Source organism: Calliphora vicina, chromosome 2, assembly GCF_958450345.1.
Source record: "Calliphora vicina chromosome 2, idCalVici1.1, whole genome shotgun sequence".
In the NCBI taxonomy this organism is placed as follows: Eukaryota; Metazoa; Arthropoda; class Insecta; order Diptera; family Calliphoridae; genus Calliphora; species Calliphora vicina.
Genome location: NC_088781.1, coordinates 128,470,159 through 128,488,440, shown reverse-complemented (window position 1 = coordinate 128,488,440; position 18,282 = coordinate 128,470,159). Strand labels below are relative to the sequence as shown.

At 30.4% G+C, this 18,282-nt stretch overlaps 1 protein-coding gene across 1 annotated transcript in view; it reads right to left on the bottom strand.

Moving 5' to 3' along the window:
• Positions 1 to 18,282, bottom strand: part of rk (rickets) — a 70,761-nt gene that overhangs the window by 3,567 nt on the left and 48,912 nt on the right. The window contains exons 8-12 of the mRNA XM_065500381.1: positions 5,453 to 5,590; positions 5,233 to 5,373; positions 5,099 to 5,164; positions 4,890 to 5,033; positions 4,452 to 4,819 (exon numbers count right to left, since the gene is read on the bottom strand). Of these exons, the coding sequence (XP_065356453.1) occupies positions 4,452 to 4,819; positions 4,890 to 5,033; positions 5,099 to 5,164; positions 5,233 to 5,373; positions 5,453 to 5,590 (857 nt within the window). The remainder of the gene's footprint in view (positions 1 to 4,451; positions 4,820 to 4,889; positions 5,034 to 5,098; positions 5,165 to 5,232; positions 5,374 to 5,452; positions 5,591 to 18,282) is intronic.

Genomic DNA, 18,282 nt, shown 5'->3' with positions numbered 1-18,282 from the left:
AATCTGTGATCATTCATATTTTCCGCCAAATATCGATTTTTATATGAAAAATCTAAAATCACTCATAGATCCTTATTAAGAGGTCCTAGAGGAAAAAGGGCAATAATCTGTGATCACTCATATTTCCCACCAAATATCGATTTTGATATGAAAAATCTAAAATCACTCATAGATCCTTATTAAGAGGTCCTAGAGGAAAAAGGGCAATAATCTGTGATCACTCATATTTCCCACCAAATATCGATTTTTATATGAAAAATCTAAAATCACTCATAGATCCTTAATAAGAGGTCCTAGAGGAAAAAGGGCAATAATCTGTGATCACTCATATTTCCCACCAAATATCGATTGATATATGAAAAATCTAAAAGCACCCATAGATCCTTAATAACAGGTCCTAGAAGAAAAAGGGCAATAATCTGTGATCACTTATATTTTCCACCAAATATCGATGTTTATATGAAAAATCTAAAATCACCTATAGATCCTTAATAAGAGGTCCTAGAGGAAAACAGACAAAAATCTGTGATCACTCATAATTCCCACCAAATATCGATTTTTATATGAAAAATCTAAAATCACCCATAGATCCTTAATAAGAGGTCCTAGAGGAAAATGGGCAATAATCTGTGATCACTCATATTTCCCACCAAATATAGATTTTTATATGAAAAATCTAAAATTACTCATAGATCCTTAATAAGAGGTTCTTGAGCAAAAAGGGCAATAATCTGTTATCACTCATATTTCCCACCAAATATGGATTTTTATATGAAAAATCTAAAATCCCTAATAGATCCTTAATAACAGGTCCTAGAAGAAAAAGGGCAATAACCTGTGATCACTCATTTTTATATGAAAAATCTAAAATCACCCATAGATCATTATTAAGAGGTCCTAGAGGAAAAACGACAATAATCTGTGATCACTCATACATATTACCCACCAAATATCGATTTTTAAATGAAAAATCTAAAATTACTCATAGATCCTTATTAAGAGGTCTTACAGAAAAAACGACAATAATCTGTGATCATTCATATTTCCCACCAAATACCGATTTTTATATGAAAAATCTAAAATTACTCATAGATCCTTACCAAGAGGTTCTAGAGAAAAAAGGGCAATAATCTGTGATCACTCATATTTCCCACCAAATACCGATTTTTATATGAAAAATCTAAAATTACTCATAGATCCTTACCAAGAGGTTCTAGAGAAAAAAGGGCAATAATCTGTGATCACTCATATTTCCCACCAAATATCGATTTTTATATGAAAAATCTAAAATCACCCATATATCCTTATTAAGAGGTCCTAGAGGAAAAACGACAATAATCTGTGATCATTCATATTTCCCACCAAATACCGATTTTTATATGAAAAATCTAAAATTACTCATAGATCCTTACCAAGAGGTTCTAGAGAAAAAAGGGCAATAATCTGTGATCACTCATATTTCCCACCAAATATCGGTTTTTATATGAAAATTCTAAAATCACTCATAGATCCTTATTAAGAACCCCTAGAGTAAAAACGACAATAATCTGTGATCACTCATATTTCACACCAAATATCGATTTTTATATGAAAAATCTAAAATCACTCATAGATCCTTATTAAGAGATCCTAGAGGAAAAACGACGATAATCTGTGATCACGCATATTTCCCACCAAATATCGATTTTTATATGAAAAATCTAAAATTACTCATAGATTCTTATTAAGAGGTCCTAGAGCTAAAAGGCCAATAATCTGTTATCACTCATATTTCCCACCAAATATGGATTTTTATATGAAAAATCTAAAATCCCTTATAGATCCTTAATAACAGGTCCTAGAAGAAAAAGAGCAATAACCTGTGATCACTCATATTCCAACCAAATATCGGTTTTTATATGAAAAATCTAAAATCACCCATAGATCTGTATTAAGAGGTCCTAGAGGAAAAACGACAATAATCTGTGATCACTCATATTTCCCACCAAATATCGATTTTTATATGAAAAATCTAAAGTCACCCATAAATCCTTATTAAGAGGTCCTAGAGGAAAAACGACAATAATCTGTGATCACTCATATTTCCCACCAAATATCGGTTTTTATATGAAAATTCTAAAATCACTCATAGATCCTTATTAAGAGGTCCTAGAAGAAAAAGGGCAATAATCTGTGATCACTCATTTTTCTCACCAAATATTGATTTTGATATGAAAAATCTAAAATCACCAATAGATCCTTATTAAGAGGCCCTAGAGCAAACACGACAATAATCTGTGATCACTCCAAATATTGATGTTTATATGAAAAATCTTAAATCACTCATTAATCCCTATTAAGAGGTCCTAGAGGAAAAACGACAAAAATTTGTGATGACTCATATTTCCAACCAAATATCGATTTTTATATGGAAAATTTAAAATCGCTCATAGATCCTTATTAAGAGGTCCTAGAGAAAAAAGGGCAATAATCTGTGATCACTCATTTTTCTCACCAAATATCGATTTTTATATGAAAAATCTAAAATCACCTATAAATCCTTATTAAGAGGTCCTTAAGGAAAAACGACAATAATCTGTGATCTCTCATATTTCCCAACAAATATCAATTTTTATATGAAAAATCTAAAATCACCCATAGATCCTTAATAAGAGGTCCTAGAGGAAAAACGACAATAATCTGTGATCACTCATATTTCCCACCAAATATCGGTTTTTATATGAAAAATCTAAAATCACTCATAGATCCTTATTAAGACGCTGTAGAGTAAAAACGACAATAATCTATGATCACTCATATTTCCCACCAAATATCGATTTTTATATGAAAATTCTAAAATCACTCATAGATCCTTATTAAGAGGTCCTAGAGAAAAAAGGGCAATAATCTGTGATCACTCATTTTTCTCACCAAATATTGATTTTTATATGAAAAATCTAAAATCACCCGTAGATCCTTATTAAGAGCTCCTAGAGGAAAAACGAAAATAATCTGTGATAAGTCTTATTTCCCACCAAATATCGATTTTTATATGAAAAATCTAAAATCACCCATAAATCCTTATTAAGAGGTCCTTAAGGAAAAACGACAATAATCCGTGATCACTCATAATTCCCACCAAATATCGGTTTTTATATGAAAATTCTAAAATCACTCATAGATTCTTATTAAGAGGTTCTAGAGAAAAAAGGGCAATAATCTGTGATCACTCATATTTCCCACCAAATATCGACTTTTATATGAAAAATCTAAAATCACCCATAGATCCTTAATAAGAGGTCCTAGAGGAAAAACGACAATAATCTGTGATCACTCATATTTCCCACCAAATATCGGTTCTTATATGAAAAATCTAAAATCACTCATAGATCCTTATTAAGACGCCCTAGAGTAAAAACGACAATAATCTGTGATCACTCATATTTCCCACCAAATATCGATTTTTATATGAAAAATCTAAAATCACTCATATATCCTTAATAACAGATCCTAGAGGTAAAAGGGCAATAATCTGTGATCACTCATATTTCCCGCGAAATATAGATTTTTATATGAAAAATCTAAAATCACCCATAGATCCTTATTAAGAGGTCCTAGAGGAAAGAGGGCAATAATCTCTGATCACTCATATTTCCCACCAAATATCGATTTTTATATGAAAAACCTAAAATCACTCAGAGATACCCAATAACAGGCCCTAGAGGAAAAAAGGCAATAATCTGTGATCACTCATATTTCCCACCAAATATCGAATTTTATATGAAAAATCTAAAATCACTCATAGATCCTTAATAAGAGGTCCTAGAGGAAAAAGGGCAATAATCTGTGATCACTCGTATTTCCCACCAAATATGAAAAATCTAAAACACTCATAGATACTTAATAAGAGGTCCTAGAGGAAAAAGGGCAATAATCTGTGATCACTCATATTTCCCACCAAATATCGATTTTTATATGAAAAATCTAAAATCACCCATAGATCCTTAATAAGGGGTCCTAGAGGAAAAAGGGCAATAATCTGTGATCACTCATATTCCCACCAAATATCGATTTTTATATGAAAAATCTAAAATCACACATAGATCCCTATTAAGAGGTCCTAGAGGAAAAAGGGCAATAATCTGTGATCACTTATTTTTCCCACCAAATATCGATTTTTATATGAAAAATCTAAAATCACTCATAGATCCAAATTAAGAGGTCCTAGAGGAAAAAGGGCAATAATCTGTGATCACTTATTTTTCCCACCAAATATCGATTTTTATATGAAAAATTTAAAATCACTCATAGATCCTTATTAAGAGGTCCTAGAGGAAAAACGACAAAAATCTGTGATCACTCATATTTCCCACCACATATCGATTTTTATATGAAAAATCTAAAAATCTAAATATGCAGCCACTTAATAATTCATCAAATTAAGCAATTGTAAAACTTTATGTTCAACTTACGCAATTGCGGCCAAATATCCATCATACTATTATTCCACAAACTCATATCAAACTCAGCATCCGAAGGAAATAATACAGCTTCCTGCACCAAAGGTGGTTTCTTGCTGGCCGACATCGCCACCAGCGGTATAAATGGACAGCAGTGATAAGCATACGATAGTATCAAAGTCTGTATGCGGGGAAATGTATCCGGTGCGGGGAAATCACGCAATTTGGGATTGTTGAAAGTTTTCAAATGCAGCAAGCGCTGTAAACCATTTGCGGGCAATTCGGGAAATATGTTATTGCCCAAATTTAAGTCCTCCAGCGAGGAGAAGGGTATAAAGGCGTCTTTGTGTATAAACGAAATTTGATTACCTTCTAAATCTCTTGGGAGGAAAGCAAAAAAAAAATGTTATTTTTCTTGTTGTTCAATTAGATTTAAAAAATAAAACTTACAATAATTGCAATTTGGCAATGCCTTGAAAAGCATCTTGAGGTATTAATTGTATACGATTATAGGATAATAACAAATCATGTAACTGTTTTAAACCATGGAATGGACGTCCTTTTATTTCTTGTATTAAGTTGCTTGATAAGTCTCTAGAATGAAATATTATTAAAAATATTTGGTTTTTTTGATTGTAATTTATTTTAAATCAACTTACAACAGTCTTAAGTCTCGGCAATTAGCTAAAATGGGAATGTGCTGTATGGAATTGGTTTTTAGCTCTCTAGAATTATTGAAAAAATTGGTTAAATATTTAAATATAATTAAGAATCAATGTTAGAGAAAACTTACAAACTTCTCAGTCTTGGTGCTTGGCGGCATAAATTTGCGGGCACTTCATTTATGCCAGCCCGGTCCAATTTTAAGATTTCCAAGGCATAGCAGCCCTCTAAATCAGGAAACTTTTTCAGAAATCTTACATCGGACAAAATGCTGCAAAAAAGGAAATATTACATGATTCAAAAACTTATTTTTCTAAAATCTATGTTAAAAAAATCAGTGAGCTACTTACAGTTTTCTTAATTTTGTCATGCCCCTTAAGGCCCCCGGCACAATTTGGGCTATAGGATTGGCACGCAAATCTAAAGTTTGTAGGTTCTTCGGTAGGTCAGTGTCATTTATCCAACGCAAACGGTTACTAGTGGCAGAACTTGAAATACAAAAAAATAAAATCATTATTTCTTTGCAGTATGAATGACTTGTATAAAACACAAAATTCTTATCTCTTTTTAAAAATTCAAAACTTGAACTTGATTTAATTTTTTTTTCTTAATTCATATTCATTAAGTTCATTGTCTTAAAAAATTATATACATAAAAGACAGCTGGTTTTAAGAAATGGAAAATAAATGCTGGTTATTAGGGCGACACTTAAATCAAACTGATATGATTCACTAACTTACTACCATACAGAGTTACTAAACTGAAATAAGTTTATTTCATGACGCTCATTTTTCAAAACCACAATTATATGAAAACAAAGAAAGCCATGATGTGATAAGCTTTTATCCAAAATGTTGCACATGTTTCATATTTTTTTGCCATCATTTTTAAATTATATAAGATTTTTTTTTGGGCAAACTATTAAAGATAAAAAAAGCTGCATACAAAAATTTTCAAATTGGCTGATGCAATTTAAACAAAATTTATAAAATTTTTATGAAATATTGACAGAAATTTGGTTTGGTTTTTGAACTCCGGAAAAGAACAAAATTAAAGCGTAAATATTGTAGTGAAATAATGAACACATTTCAACATAGTTCTGGGAATTGATATTGCAATATCATCTTGTGATATTACCATGAGACTTTTAGTGAAATTGAAACATTTCACAAAATCGTTGGATAATTAAAATTACTTGTATTTCCTGTATGCATTACTTACTAAACTATATTTTGCTAACATGTTAATTAATTAAATATAAAAATGACGCCAAATTATTTCGCAATATTACAAAATTGTATATCAAACTTCTAATTTCAAAAAAAAATTAAAATTCTACAAAAATAAAGTTTCTGTAATCGATCCCACTGTTCGCTTTCATCAAACAAAATAACTTTGTTATATTCTGCAATCAATGTCCGGCCTAATTGACCATTAAATTTGTTGTTATATTTTCAAAAAAAAAAAATTATTTTTATTTTTTTTTTACTTTTTGACTATTTTGTTGACTATTTATAACCTTTTCTACAAAACATTTTCAAATAATTTTTTATACTTTAAGCTAGCCTATAGACTTTTGTTAATACTGGTGTCTAAATTTTATATGTAGCTTTAAATCCATTGCACAGTGGTTTCCCTTATATGAACAAGCGGTCAATAATCAATATCTTCAAAACTAAAAAAGATAGGGTCTTCAAAATTTATCACCTCATAGCATGCCCGAAGAACTTAAAGTCCGCAAATTTTTTAGAAAAAATATTAACAACTGTAGCCACAGTAGCCCTTTGATTTTTCAAGGGTTAATTGGCTTTTAGATTTGTTTTATGAATTTTTGAAATAAAATATTTCAGTATGAAAATTCGTTTGTTTTAAACAATTTTAGTTAATTTTTATTCCATTTTAATTCATTTGAATTATACACTGAAAAAAAAACTAAATTAAAAAGTTATACAGAGTTATATGCGCGATATTTTTCGGGTATGTTGCAATCTAAACTGTTTTATATGCTTTTTATGTACCGATGCAAAAATAAGACGGCGCACAGAGGGATTTTGGTGTCAAAAAGTCAATTTTTCAAACACTTAATTTCAACAATCAAATGATGCAGTTTTGTAGAGAAATGTTTAAAGATGAAATGTACACTTATAGTTTTAAGAAAAAATTTATTTTATTTTTAAAAAAGTCCATGCTAGTAAAGTCCTTGCAAGGGTGTTAAGCTAAAATTTACTTATATTTTCACGCAATTCAGTGGTTTATATACCATTTACCTTTAACATATTTGAAAAATATAACATTTCCACATCAATAAAAAAAAATTATGGGGATACCATAAACAGTTAAAAAGATATGCCCAAATCTATAAGTCTCGAATAATTATTGTATTTTTGATTTTCCATGGAGAAAAAAAATGTAGCCCCACTTTCCCCCAAGCTCTTTTTTTAATAAAATGAAAGGTGGGAGTGTCTTGTTTCGATTAAAAAAAATAATTGTTTTCGGAAGTTTTCGGGACAGGATGAAAACTAAAAATTTTTTGTCGAATAATAAACGAAATATCCAAAAAATTCTAATCTATGAATGAGTTTCGTGGGCGGTGGGCGTGACCGATTTTATTGAAATTCAGCATGAGTTCCTTTTTGGTTTCAATAAATGTATGTACCAAATTTCTAGCCTTTTGCTTGGATATAAACAATTTTATGCGAAAAAATCAATTTGGATTGTATGGGCAGTGGGCGTTGGGCGTGGACGATTTTGATAAAATTTCATTTTTTTCTTAACTTAGTCCATATAATTCTCTGTGCCAAATTTCAGCGCTCTACGACCACAGCTTATAATTTTTGCAAAAAAAATGTATGAAGACATCCCTCTGTGGGGCGAGTTAGTATATTAAAGATTACACGCCCATCCGCAAATTTCCGCAACTAACTTCAGCACTTTTATTATCTTAAGAATCTGATAAATACAATGAAAAAAACCCTACGGGGGAATATTGGGGGAACACATCTAAAACTTTAAGTAAACATAATGAAGTTATACAAAAAAGTAACAAATATATAGGTTAACTAAAACATTAATTTCACAAGAATTACAACACAAGTTAGTTTTATTATTTTCTAAAGATAAAATAAATACCTTTAACTTCAAAATTCATTGAAAATAATTTAATTTTGTAGACTACAGCAATTACAAGACCGTTTTGAAGTGCACGTTTGCAAATCCAGCGTTCAGCTGCGCTTTGCAAATGAATATTTGCTCATGCTTTTAATTTTATTTTTAAAAAGTCCCGTTAGATTTCCAGCAAAAACCGGTTTTACATTTAAAAGATTGGATATTTAAGATACAATTTTTATGCATTTTGTCTAAATATTTTGTCATCGTTTTATTTATTTTTGGCCTATGGGCGGATCCACTGTGCATTGAAGTTATAAATGATTTAGTGAATTTTCATAATTTCATAATAAAAAAAAACATATGCATTGAGGTACCAAAAAAAATATTTTTGGATTTAAAAACAATTTTCCTATATATTTTTAAAGCCACCATCAAAAAAGATGGGGGTATATTGATTTTGTCATTCCTTTTGTAACATATTTTTACGTTTTAACCTTTTCAAAACGTTGGTTTATTTCCTTTTAAATAAACCGGATACTTTTGATTGCAAATAAAAGCCGTTTAGTAGTTTAAAAATTGTAACAACTATTTATTTATATAAAATGTACAACAACAACAGAATTAAATAGTCACTCAATGTTTTTTATACACATTTATAAATTCGCAGAAATACAGACACAATTTATAATTTACACGAATTCACTTGAAAAATACAACACACTTTAAGGCACTCAGTTGATGTTTATTCGAAAAGCGTCTCTGTTAAACTCACTCACGACTGCAATCTCTGCCAGTATTTATAACACTGCATTACCATCTAGAAAGCTATATTTCTACAATGTTCTTTAACTGAATATTCGAATTCAAATATACGGTCGCAGCAAACAGCGTTGCCAGCTTACGATCAATGGTCAACTGAAAGCTTTTATTTAATAATGCCCACAGATATGTTACAGTTTGCTATTACAGCACTGTTATTTGAAAGCATTATGGCACTTTTAAATCAACAACCCAAATCGTACAACCCAGTTCTAAGTAGTCTGAAATTATATTGTAAAGTATGACATAAATCGGGCAACATTTGTTCCTAGTCCCCATACAAGGCCCCCCTCAGAAAATGACTTGAACATGCCTAGCAGTCTTATAATAACACCGTACGACACTCTATATTTGACACGAACCGGATGATACAGGTCTGCAACAATAAATTAAATGGAGAAAAACTTCGTTTTATTTCGTGATCCTGTTTCCTTTTAAAAGGACTTCAAATTTTCAGAGGAGTACATTTTAAAAAAAAATGTTTTAAAATACTTCTGATCATCCTACTATGTCAAATGTGGCGTCAAATGATCAAGAAGAGTTGTAAAATATTTCGTATTATTTTTATTTTATCCTGTAAAGATCAAAAGATGTCAAAAATGTCCTTTCAAATGTTTATCCTTGAATATCCTTTTAGATTCCCAATCTTTTTTTTTTTAAAATAGTGAGTTAAAGATCCAAATATTAAATACCACGCGCCAAAATTTCATCCTTCCATCTTAACCACTTAAGTGTTAAAATATATTTTAAATTTGAATTATTTGATTTTTTATATTTTATTTTAATATTTCATTCGAAAGAAATATAACAAAATCCATTGTGAAAAGCAACGAAGAAGACTTTTTAATAAACAAGTAAAATGGTATAGTCGGGCAAGCCCGACCTTATGATACCCTACACAGGGTATATGATTATAAAGTTTTTTTTTTGATATGAAACTTATTTGTGTTGAATCTTATTTGAATATACACATTTTCGGTAGTGTGACCAATCGTCACAAAATTTGATGGGATGAACTGCGAATATATGAAACATATTTGTGTTGAGTTTTGTTTGGATGCTGGCATATTTCAGAGATTTATGTATATTAATGACATTTTCGGGAATGTTGCTTATATGGGAGCTATGGAATATTGTTGACCGATCGTCATTTGATCGTGAGAGTTCGGCTTACATAAGACTTAATTGTGCTGAATTTGGTTTGAATATGTTCATAATTAAGATATTTATGAGAGCTTAACTATTTTCAAATAGGCCAATTGTATGGGGGCTAGGATTAACAATGGGCTGATTCTAACCAATTTCAAAAGCCTTTGTCCTTGGGGCAATATAAAGGTTTGTGCCAAATTTTGTCGAATTATCGTTAAACCCGCGACCTGAAGTTTGATTACAAGGTTTACATGGATGGACGGACAGACGGACGGACATCGCCTAGTCGACTCAGAAAGTGATCCTGAGCAGATTGGTATACTTTAAGGTGGGTGTTGGGACAATATTTTTGTATGTTGCAAACAACAGCCCTAACCCATTATACCTCCCCCACTATGGTGGTTTATAAACACGCACTTTTCTTAATAAAACTTTTTTGTATAATAATAATAATAAATTTTATTTTTAAATTTTAATTTGACCTTTATATATATATATAAAGGATGACATTTAGTATAGAATATTTGGGTCTTTAACTCACTATTTTTTAAAAGGAATTTATTGGCAATCTTAAAGGATATTAAAGGATAAACATTTTAAATGACATCTTTTGATCCTTACAGGATAAAATAAAGATAATACAAAATATTTTACAACTCTTCTTGTTCTATTGACAACAATTGTCATTGTTGGAATAGCAGGAGTATTTTTAAATATTTTTTGAAAAATGTACTTCTTTGAAACTTTGAAGTCCTTAAAAAAGGACACAGGATCACGAAATGAAAAACTGAAAACATAGTTTTTCTCCATTAAATTTATAGTTTCAGACATATATCATCCGGTTCGTGTGTAACGAACTTTTTCTCTATTTGTCGGACGGTGTAATAAATATCGTGATGAAATTAAACATAAATAAGTTTTAATTACCCTAAATCTTTCAGAAAAATATTTTATTGTTACATATTGATGGTGGGTACAAGATACTTATTTCAACCTTTTAAATTTGGTTACCTTTCACGACTAGGCGGATTTTTATTTTGAAAAAAAAAGTTTTTACGTTTTAGTTTGGAGTTTATTAGATACAGAAGATATTTGCGAATAACAAAATAAAATCTAGGAAAAAATCTAAAATTTCAAAATTGAAACATAACCTTCATATTGTCTGCGGTTCAAATTTGACCCACATTGAAAATAAAATTGAATTTTTCTAAAAGTGAGTCTCGTTTCTGATTTGTTTTCGTTTCAGTTGGGTGCGTTGCGGCATAAAACAGAAACGAAATTATTTTTTTAATTTTGGATGTCGCACATTAACTAGAATTTCATTATTTTTTCCTCTTCCAATAAATAATTTTTTTTTTTTTATTCATTTTGATTTTCTTTAAATTTGAAATAAAACATAATTAAAATAATTTTGTTCCTACAGCACCGAAAATAACCTACTTGAAGTTATTTTCGTTCCGGCCCCAAATGGCAGGTTTTTCGTTACTGATCGGTGCCGTTTCGTTCCCAATTTTCATTGCCGATTTCTGAAACGAACTTTTTTTCGGTGCAAATGTATGGAATTTCGTTTTCGGTGCCGATTACGGTGTATGCGGAAAAGTAGCTTTAGTAGAATAAGCTATATTTTTTATTATCATTTTTATGAAAATGACAAAAAATAATATTATTATTTAAAATATGCTCCAAAGCTGCTTTATCATACAAATTCATATGAAAGTTGAAGTTCATCCTAACTGGTCCTGATCTGTGTTTATTAGCAGCATTTAAAGACATTTTAATGTAAAAGCATTCAGCTGTACTTTGCCTGGATTTAAATGAAATTAATTTTCCAAATAACATACACTAAATTTTAATTAGACGAGTAGTTTAGAATATACAATTGAGGGATTCCAACGGTCTGCAATTATGTCGTATTGTCATAATGTCGTAAAATATTTGTTTAGTTTGAATGCCCCAAATATATAATTTTCCGATTACTTTGATCGTTGCTTTGTGTTTGTTAACATTTTCATATGAACTTTTAGAAAAGACTTGCATCATAATAAATTTTTGTTCAATACTTTACTAAAGTAAATGAATGCTGATCTTGAAACTTTGTAGAAGTATATAAAAAACATAGACTTGGGTAAATAGTGGTTCAAATGGAAAATGGATGATCACCTGATATCACATCACTATAGACGGTAAGTAGTGATAAAAATGTACGACAATCTGTGTTCCCTTATATTTGCAAACAAAAATTCGATATTTTGTATGAAAAAATGTATAAGATTATCACCAAAAAATAGACTCATAAAAAAAGTGTCACTAATTTCCTTTTGTAAGTTCCAATTTTACTTGGTTGCATAAGTACCTAATTTCATGTTACTAGATTTTTAAATAAAGAAAATTCAGAAACTGCCATTACAAATAAGAAAAAGTTCCCACTTAGAAACGTAATTAAAAATTCAAAATGTACCAGTGACAAATATAAAATGCTTAAGTTTGCTTTCCTTCCATTAGCAGAACGAAGAAGTTATCGCTTAGGAAATTCTCACTTTAAGAGGATTCTAATTCATTTCGGATTATGATTCTAGTTTCTCTATTATGAATAGTTCAAAAACTACAACTAAAATGAAGAAACAAGTACCATAAAGGTACTAAATTTCATGCTTCTAGCTCAACTATTATAAAAAATTAATATAGTACCTTTAAATCAACGAAAAAGTACCACTTTATCTCTATTTATGGTACCTTAAAGTTTCCTATCCTTAATTCTTACTCCACTTAGAAGCACTCCACATTAGGTGCCCCGATAGACTAGACGGGCTATCAATCTGAAGGTTGCGGGTTCGATTCCCACTAGAGACTTTGGGTGTATCTGCAGACAAGCAATAAGCTTCGCAGTTTGTGTTATTTTTTAAAGAAAAATATCAAATAACTTTTATATCTTTAAGTTAAATAAATTAAAATATTAAAAAAGTACCAACTTATCTTTTCCCTGTTGAAACATAATTTTCCATTTTGGAGATATTTTTTGACTTAAATATTTCTCAAACAATTCAAGTCTGTATTCATTTTCCCAAAAATATATGTTGTAAAAAAGTACCAAACTGTTTGCAAATAACAACATATTAGTTGATGTTTGTATGATTGGAGGAACCAATGTTTACCATTTGGTTCGATAAAATAAATTTTTCCCATTTACCCCTTTTTGTATTTTTTTGTCCAAGAATAAATTTTAGTATCATAGTGTCGTATTTTTTGGTAAATAAATATTACGATTTAAAATCTATTTATATTTTCATTGATTTAAAAAAATACATAGGATGCCAATAAAAGTACCAAAACATAGTTTTTATCCGATTTCTCCCCTAAAGGTTTAGAATTTCGAAAAAGTAGTAGATAAATATGCATTTAAATGTCTTTGGTATATGTACTAGTTTAGAATATATAAGCTTACCAAATTTAGCCGTTTTTACCCCCTAATCATTAGAATTTAAATAATTCCCTTCATAGTGGATCTAAATAGGGAGTTGCTAATCTGTAGTCCTTTAATGTTTGGCGTTTGGATTTTTTATACACTACACCACCATAGTGAGGAGGGTATTATGCGTTTGTGCAGATGTTTGTAACGCCAAAAAATATTAGTCTAACGCCCACCTTAAAGTATACCGATCGACTTAGAATCACTTTCTGAGTCGTTTAAACGATGTCCGTCTGGTTGGCTGGCTGGCTGTAAACCTTGTGCGCAGAGTACAGGTCGCAATTTCGAAGATATTTCGATCAAATTTGGTACATATTATTTTTTCGGCCCAAGGACCAAGCCTATTCAAAATGGCTGAAAGCGGTCCATTATTTCACCTAGCCCCCATACAAATGTACTTCCGAAATTGTACTTTAACGGTCATAAATGTTTAATTTATAAATGTATCTCCACAAATTGCGCTCCAAATAAGTTTTATATATACAAAATTCATGTCACCAAATTTTGTTACGATCGGTCCATAATCAGTCATAGCTCCCATATAGACCCGCTTCCGAAAATCACTTTAACGTGCATAAATCGCTTAATAATATTGGTATACTAACAAAATTCAACATAGTAAACTTTCATAGAGACATAAATCACACGACCGAATTTCATGGTGATCGGTCCATAATTGGTCATAGCCCCCATATAAGGCCTACTTCCGAAAATCAATCAAAAATATAAATTATTGAAATTTTATAAGAAAAATGTTTTTGCTCTTTTACTCAGTGTAGGGTATTATATGGTCGGGCTTGAGCGACCATACTTTCTTACTTGTTTATATTTGCAACCACAACATTTTAAATTTTATTATGTTTTGTGTATATCTAGTAAAATTTTAAAAAAGTGTTGATAGGTCCTTTTGCAATTTAGGTGACGACATCTTAAATTTTTCGCTTTTATTAATTTTCAATAAGTCATATTTTTAGACCAGAACATAGTAACGGCAAATTTGGCTTAGTAAATAATAAGTTATAAAGTCAAATATAGGACAAGATCGGACAAAATTTTATGTTTTTTTAATCTATTAATAAAATATATCAAATTTGTGTAATGCTACTTTTATATGGTGTAATCTCCATTAATGATTTCAAAAATTATCTTTTAAAAACAAGTGCCACCCTAATAATCTTTACATACCACTTATTGCTACTTATTTTGATAACAATTTCGAATCGTACTTATTTTCAGTCTTTCATGTTTAGTATTTTACTCATGGGTCGTGTGTGTGCAAGAATATTGAAATTAAAATTAAAATTCTCATGCTCAGTCTTATAAATTTGTATGTATTTATTGTTTAAGCACGCACAATTATACACTTACACTTTTCTAATCACCCAACATGCACTAAATACCCACTTAAGTATACAATTGCTTTGCGGTTGTACACAAGAACAACAAAATAGATAATTATAAACACATTGCGAGAGCACAACAAAAAATTTTGGTATTTTGAAATAATTTTTTTTGTTTATAATTTTAAAACATAAACAAAAAAACATTTACTCAAGCCATATTTACGCTATTTGAGTTCAAATTTGAGATAGATTTTTAATAAAAAATAAATAATATTCACTTAGAGTTCATTTAAGTGACCACTCAGATTTTATTGCCTATTATAATGCTAATTTGTTAGCTTTACTTTTACTAAGCATTTTAGAAACTGTTCTGAATGAACCCACAATCTTTAAATTTCTGGACTAAAATTAGTGGCTCAACTTGGATATTGTAAAGGGTCTTTCATTAAGCTATTCGTATCTTTAAATTTAAATAAAACAAAGTGTGTGTGAAATATATTCGACATTTTTTATATTTTTGCAAGGCCTATCAATGCCATTATATTTGAAATTTAAAATCGTGCAAATGTCGAATTTTTCATGACTCTAGCGCATAAATCAAGCTGAATTTGACCGACGGCATGAACTATGTTGGCTTTGAGCGCAGCTATGGTTTGTGGTTTATTCGAATAGACCTTCGACTTAAGAAGACTCCACACGAAACAGTCTAACGGAGTCAGATTGCATGATCTCGTTGTTTAGTTCACATCACCTTCACGTGAGATGACCATGCCCACAAATCGCTCGTGCAGAATGTCCATTGTGACATGAGCTGTGTGTCAAGTAGCCCCGTTCTTGAAAGCACCAAAAATCCAAAGCTCCAATATAAGAGACACCCTAATGTTTATATGTAACTACTTGCATGTAACAGAGTGTAAATGTTCTTGTTTTTGTGGGTGAACTGATGGTGCGTGTGAGAACAAAATGTTTATGAGAGTTTAAAATTATTTTTTTTGTAACCTCAAATGTTTTTTGGTCATTCTTTTTAAGCTGTAAAAAAAAACTTATTTTAAAGAGTTTTTTTTCAAAATAAAATCCACTTGAGTTGCTATTTTTCTTGCCATTCTTTACACTCACTTTTATCAATTAAGTTTATATTGGTGTATTTTTTCTGTTTCTTTATATAGTTTTTTTCTCTAACTTAAAAAGAAAATAGTGTTTTTGTTATTTCTGGTCTTTAAAAAGTTCTTTTTTTCTACACTTGCTGCTCGTTTTTTCCTTATATGCGGTCTAAGTGTCCACCAAAGTGTTTCAAATAAAATGCTCAAGTAGCAAATTGTCCTTAAACTGCTGTACAGTTCCTTAAAGTTAGAGCGTATGTATGAGGGCATAAGTTTGTTTATGCTGACTGCATCATTTAATTTATATTTTTTTTTTCTGCTGGTGTCTTACTCTCTAGCTGAAATCTATGCCAAATATAAAAGAATTTCTTTAAGTGGGTTGGATTTAAATGCATTTAAAATGGTTTATTTTTAATGTAGCTTGGTGACACTTATAGGGTTAGTAAAGAGAAATTATTATTTATTTTATAAATAATTAAGAAAAGAAGATGTGTAATTGAAAATCTAAATGAAAAAGTGGTAGACAAACTGGTAGCAATAATAGATTTTTGCAAATCAAGGCGATTTTCTTAATATTGCGGTATTTCCGTTCAAAATACTTGAAATGTAAACATTATTTAAGAGGTCATGTTAGGTAATGTTTCAAGTCAAATTAACAATTGAATTATTTTTTAGTTTAATGCCAATACGATGGTGTTTACTCAATAAATCTAATATAGATAATTTGGGATAGTTAAGAGGTGCTTTATTTGTGTACTGAATGGAACTACATAATAAATAGACATATTAAAATTAATACAGGGTCTTTAATTTTAAATGAAACCAAGTGTGCGTAAGATGTCATAGAAATTTCTGAAATATAACATCGTGCAAATGTCCTACAAGGCTTCGCTGGGTCGCGCTAATTCTAAATGTTCATTTTTCCATGACTCTGACGCATACATCAGCCTGAGTTTCACCGACGGCATTGGTTATGTTGGCTTTGAGGGGCGCTGTGATTTGTGGCATATTCGCATAGACCTGTGACTTCAGAAAATTCCACAAGAAAAAGTTAAACGGTGTCAAATCGCACGATTTCGGTGGCCTCTACACAACAGCTCCACGTGAGATTATTATGCAGGCTCTCAATGAAATTTACCGCATATATTAAAAGTTATTTCGTTAAGCGCTTCCTACACGCAAAGACAAAATATAATTGGGCATGGTTACTGTAACCATTTAAATAGTGTTACAAGATTTTTAACAATGTTATAGTCACGGTAACTATTTACATGATTGTGGTAACCATAATATGGTTAATTTATGATTCACATGATTGTATCAACCACATATATGGTTACAGTAAACAAGTATATGTTTGTGACAACCATATTTATGATGATTAATTTTATCATAATATGTTGTTCTTAGATTATGATAAGCCTTAAGCCGAGAGCAACATAATATGATAAGTCCTTCATCATATGAATGGTTGTCACAAACACATATTTGTTTACTGTAACCATATATTGGGTTGATACAATCATGTGAATCGTAAATTAACCATATTATGGTTACCACAATCATGTAAATGGTTACTGTGACTGAATATAGTTAAAAAACTTGTAACAATATTGAAATGGTTACAGTAACCATGCCTAACTTTATTTAAATTTAAATTTAAATAAAACAAAGTTTGTGTAAAATACCATCAAATGTGTATCATCGTTTGAAAGGTCTGAATTTGATCGATGGCATGAGTAATGTTGGCTTTACGACCGCTGTGGTTTGTGCCTTATTTGTATAGACCTATGACCTTAAACAACCCCACAAGTAAAAGTCTATCGGGGTCAATTCGCACGATCTCAGAGACCATTACACATCAGTTCTGCCTGAGTTGACCATGCCCTTAATTCGCTCGTTCAGAATGTCCAATGTGTCGTTAGTGTCTATAAAACACAATCCAGCCCAAAATGAGCTTTTAATCATCGACCTATAGCTCTCGCCGTTGACGGTCATGGCCTGATCAACGTCGTTCTCAAAGAAATATGGACCAATCTAGCAATTACAGTTTAATTTAATTTTAATTTTTTGTAATTTAATTTATCGACCTGTATCAGTTGCTTGCAATATTCACCATGTTTATAAACATTTCCATCATTGCAAACTTCTACTTACAATGTTGATAACACGCTGTTATTAACACTGTTTATAAG